The 4,915-nt window shown below is 47.6% G+C and overlaps 1 protein-coding gene across 1 annotated transcript in view; it reads left to right on the forward strand.

The window, feature by feature from the left end:
- TNFAIP6 (TNF alpha induced protein 6) overlaps positions 1–4,915 on the forward strand; it is a 26,845-nt gene that overhangs the window by 17,063 nt on the left and 4,867 nt on the right. The window contains exon 4 of the mRNA XM_006024538.3: positions 3,097–3,325. Within this exon, the coding sequence (XP_006024600.1) occupies positions 3,097–3,325 (229 nt within the window). The remainder of the gene's footprint in view (positions 1–3,096; positions 3,326–4,915) is intronic.

The following is a 4,915-nucleotide window of genomic DNA, read 5'->3' on the forward strand; positions in this document are numbered from 1 at the left end:
GGGGGGCTAGAGTAGGCCTCCCTCCTTCTCTTCCACAGTGCTAAGCTGGGGGGACGTGACCAAGCCCCAGCAGGACACTCTGATCAAGGAGGCATTTTCTCCCTCCCCACTCTGCTCCTTACCAACCCAGAAGGGAGTTGATAACAGAGCATTTAGCAACTCCCCAGCAGGTAGCTGCTAACACCCCAACAAGAGAAAACAACCTCTCTCATTAGTTCGAGCTCTTCTTAAACAACATTTTCCAAGGAAGGAACAGAGGGACATTACCAGCTGACCTGTTGATTAGCTCCAAAAAGCCATAAGCGGACACTGTCCTGTCTGCCTTACACAGACACCTCTCAGCATTAGCTAGCATACCACATGCTGGCTACGGTCCATGCTATGGGAGAGAGGAGGGGGGAAACCCTGCTTGAGCAGGCAGTGGGTGGGGGCAGGGGGTGCAGTCTCTGCCTGAGTTCCAGCCAGGGACCAGAGGGGAGAGGCCAACCCAGCTCTCTGGAGCAGAGAGCCCCGCCAAGGGCTGTAAAGCATCTGGGATGCTGGGGGACTCTGGTTTAAGTTAAACCAGGAAGGGGTGTGGGGCAGACATTGCATAAACTGGTTTGACCTAAATCAGTTAAATCTGATACTATATTCAACCAAGTTTATCCCAAACCAGCCATTTTCAAACTGGTTTATGTGCACTGAACATCTGTTCTGTTACAGGTTTAAACCAGTTTCTGATCACATAAACCAGTTTGTGTGTCATGTCTGTCCCTAGCCCTTATCTGCAGCATGCATTTGCATTTGCAAGCCACTAGCTGTCTGCACTTTGTTCCAGTTAAATTGGAGACCCACACAGATACCTCTCAGCAGTAGCTAGCATGGGCGGGGGGAGGGCATAGCCAGATGCAGGATCTCTGTGCTGGGGTCCCTGACGTGGAAGAGAGGCAGGAAGGGGGATCCCTGCTTGAGCAGCAGTGGGGAGGGGGAGGCAGGAGGAAGCCTGGCAGCCACTGCAATCCCTCAGCCAGCCAAAACAGTGATAGTCCTCTGGTTAGAAAGGAGAGAGGCAGGACCAACCCTACTCTGCTCCAGCAGACAGCCCAAGCCAGCCCAGCCCAGCGCAGGGCTACAAAGCATATGGGACACTGGGGGACTCTGATTTAACTTAAACCAGGAAGGAGACTGGGACAGATTGCATAAACCAGTTTGACCCAAATCAGTTAAGTCTGATACTACATTCAGCCAGGTTTAACTTAAACCAATTTCAGCCAAACTGGTTCAAAACCAGTTTTGAAACTGGTTTATGTGCATTGAACATATGTTCTGTTATAGATTTAAACCAGTTTCTTAACCAGTTTATGTGTAATGTCTGTCCCTAGCCTGAGAGTCTAAAGATATTGGGAGCACCTTTGTGCAACAAACTGTGCTTGAGAACCATGCCTTTCTCATGAAGTGCTTGTGTCAAAGAGTTTATAAATCTGAAGACTAAATGTTCAAACTAAATGCTTAATTCTACACACTTGTGTTTTTATGTTTTGTATTTACAACATCCAGTGTAATTAATGGGAACAAGTGTTTAATACCTTGGAGTATAAGGCATAAAGAAGGGAAAATAGGGAAAAGCAAAAAAAAAAAATGCTATTAAATGGGGATGAGGTCTCAAGTTTATAGACTTTGATTTTAATTTTAAGGAAGTACCTGAAAGAGGAGACATAAGGTTTGATGGTTGTCGGGACCCAGAGCAGCCAGCCAGCAGCTCTCCCTGACTCCCACCCGGGCAGTTAAGGGTCCGTCAGGCGGGTACTTGTGACGCATGGAGTGGAATTAATTAGGCGGATGCTTATCGGTTGCAAAGCAAGATTATTTACTCACGCCGTCAAGGTGGTGAAAGACGGAGGTCAGATATACTTAGTTAGTTACAGCTTAGAGTTTGTTCGGTCGGTCTGCAGACATATATACAGGCCGGCGGTCTTATCGGGCATGCGGGTCAAGGGTACGCCAGGGAGGTCGCGGCGGGAAGACGCTGACAACTGATCAAATTGTCAGATTTACTCCAAGGTGCGGACAGAGTTGTCTTCGACTTTGGCGGAAAATGCAGCAGGGTTTTGTTTGTATGATAGCCAATTGTTTTTCACCACGTCATAAATTTAATTAAAATTGCCAATTATCTCTAGGGATTTGTAGCAGGGCTACCCCTTTTCACCCTGACCAATCATAAATCATGGGCTAAGTTTCGTTTCTTTAGAAGTTTCATTTCTTGGTTGTGATGCAGCCATAAATCTCTTTTGTTAGCATGCACAGTAAAAAAAAAACTGTTACCAACAAGGATTTTTCTTTAACCCTTAGTTGGCTTCAGTGTGGACTAAAACTGTTTTGGATGGCATCTCTTGCCAGTGACATGGGCACTACTATAATTGGGTTGTGACAATGGTATGATTTATAAAAAAACCCTGTGAAGCCAAAAAATAGACTAGGCCAAAAAATGCAAACCTCTTTATAGAAACACCTAGGCTCTAATCCATATCCCATTGAAGTCAGTAAGAGACTTTACACTGTCCATGTCTACACGAGACACTGACTTCACAGTCATTACTGCTCAGTCATTTAGTACAAGTCCAAGTGTATACAAGTTTAAACAAGTAGAAAAGTTTATACAAGTACTAAATGACTGTCCAGTAACCCGAGTTACTACACAGTAGCACTGATGTACTGCTTTTTTGTGATGCTGCTGTGCAGTCACCCAAGACTACTGTGCAGCAGTGTCGCATCACTTTTGTTTTCACTCAGTGCTCCTGTGCAGTAGTCTTAGGCTACTGTGCAGTCAGCATCTTGTGTAGACACAGCCACTGACTTCATTGGGCTTTAAATTAGGCATCTAATTTCCAACATATGAACTCTGTGTGAGCTGTACACATCATATGTGTGCAGTGTCTTCTATGGGTTGAAAAGGGTGAGTGCATGGAATTAGATGGACACTATGGAATAGTCAATGAGTTGATTCTACATATTTCTGAGGAAAGACCTAACATGCATAGCCATGAAGGACTAAATCCCCTTCAAAATCTGAGATAAGCACTTAGAGTCTTTCTAATGTTTTAATTTTTCTCTTAGGAAAAGAATGTGGTGGAATCTTTACAGATTCAAAGCACATCTTTAAGTCACCAGGCTACCCCAATGAATATGAAAATGAACAGATCTGCTACTGGCACATTAGACTGAAGTATGGGCAACGAATTCATCTACAGTTCCTGGAGTTTGATGTTGAAGATGACACTGCCTGCATGGCTGATTACTTAGAAGTATATGACAGCTATGATGATGTCGCTGGCTTTGTGGGCAGGTAAAAAAAAATCCACATCTTTATTTTATTTAAGTCAATATAGTCGGTCTTGAAATGTTCAAGATAATATTTCATAGTCTCAAAATGGGGCCAGACAAAGAGCCCTTTTTCAGACTGTATTTGCTGAATGGACCCTTCAGTAATTCCGCATCTAATGTGTTTTAGAAGAGGGGTTGACAAATTATAGCCTACCAGCTGGATTAACCTTCAGAGCCATTGATTGGGTCCAGCCCACAGAGTTAGGGTTTGGTGGCATTCAGCAGCAGGAGACGTTGCTCAACTTATACCGGGCCTGCACATCCAGGTGCTTCACCCTTCACACACTGCAGTTGGGCAGCTAGGAGACGTGCCGGCAGAGGCAATTCGGTCTTAGTGGCAGCCTATTTAGCCCCAGGGGGCACGTCCACACATGCAAGCATGTGCACTTGCAGCAGTTCAAATAGAAGCGGTGCAAATTGGAGCCTCAGCACATGTGCTCAGACATGCACTTTGTTGTGGAGCAAATTGTGCCACTTGGGGCAAAATAACCCTGCCTGGCTCCTCCCAGATCTGCAGCCAGGGGGAGCTAGAGCCCGGGGCCAGCACCTGTGCTGTCCCCAGCAGTATAAAAAGCCGCCCTGGGCTACTAGCTCTCAGGAGCTTCTGGGGCCCAGCCAATTGGTACCTGTGGACACTACCCCTTGTGCCAGCTGGACTGCTGGAGCAGCCCTGAGAGTTCCCTGCACCGTCTCCCCAGTTCAGCAGTCTGGCAGTGGGGGCTGCTGCCTGGCTGTGATCTGCTGTGCACCTGCCAGACCCAGATGGGGACTACACAGCCAGTAGACTGTAGTTGCAAGGTTGGACTCTGTGCGGCACTACTACCCAGCCATCTGGGAAGCTATCACCTAAATGATGTTCCAGGTGTGGTGGCCTGCTTTGACCTGTCAAAGCATGTCCTCCTGGCCCCATTTGGCCAGGAGGTCAGCCACAGCCAGATGGGTCCAAGGTGCCAGCTCTGAGCAGGCAGGGTCCTGCCACTGGCCTCCCGAGCAGGGATTCTGGTGTTCCCTATTGGAAAACTGAAAAATCCCTGATAAAAAAATCCTGAAGTCACTCTGTAAAATACCCCCAAATCCATGTCCCTCCACAAGTAAAACAAAAGACCACTATAAAGAGAGAAAGAGTGAGGCAGAGACAGCGATCAGTTGGACAATGTTTTATTGATATATCTACAGCGTTAAAGCAAGTCTCTTATCATAATAAAAAAGTGAACTCTAAATACGTTTCATTACTTCATGAATATATATTTTGCTGCCCTCCCACAGAGGCGATGGCCCCCACACAGGGGTTACAGCCCCCCCACATTGGATTCAGCCCCCCAACAGGAGACTTGCCCCCACACAAGGGCTTGGGCCCACCAACAGGGGGTTCGGCCCCCACACAAGAGCTACGGCCCCCCAACAGGAGCCAAATGGCCCCTGCAGGGGCTATCACCCCCCCATAAGGCCCACATGCCCCACCCCAACCCCCCAATTGCTGCCCCACCTGACCCCATCCCCTGCCAGCTGCTGCATCCCCCCTGATGGCTGGCCCCCCCCGCCCCACCCCGCA

This window comes from Alligator sinensis, unplaced genomic scaffold, assembly GCF_000455745.1.
Source record: "Alligator sinensis unplaced genomic scaffold, ASM45574v1 scaffold61_2, whole genome shotgun sequence".
NCBI lineage: Eukaryota > Metazoa > Chordata > Crocodylia > Alligatoridae > Alligator > Alligator sinensis.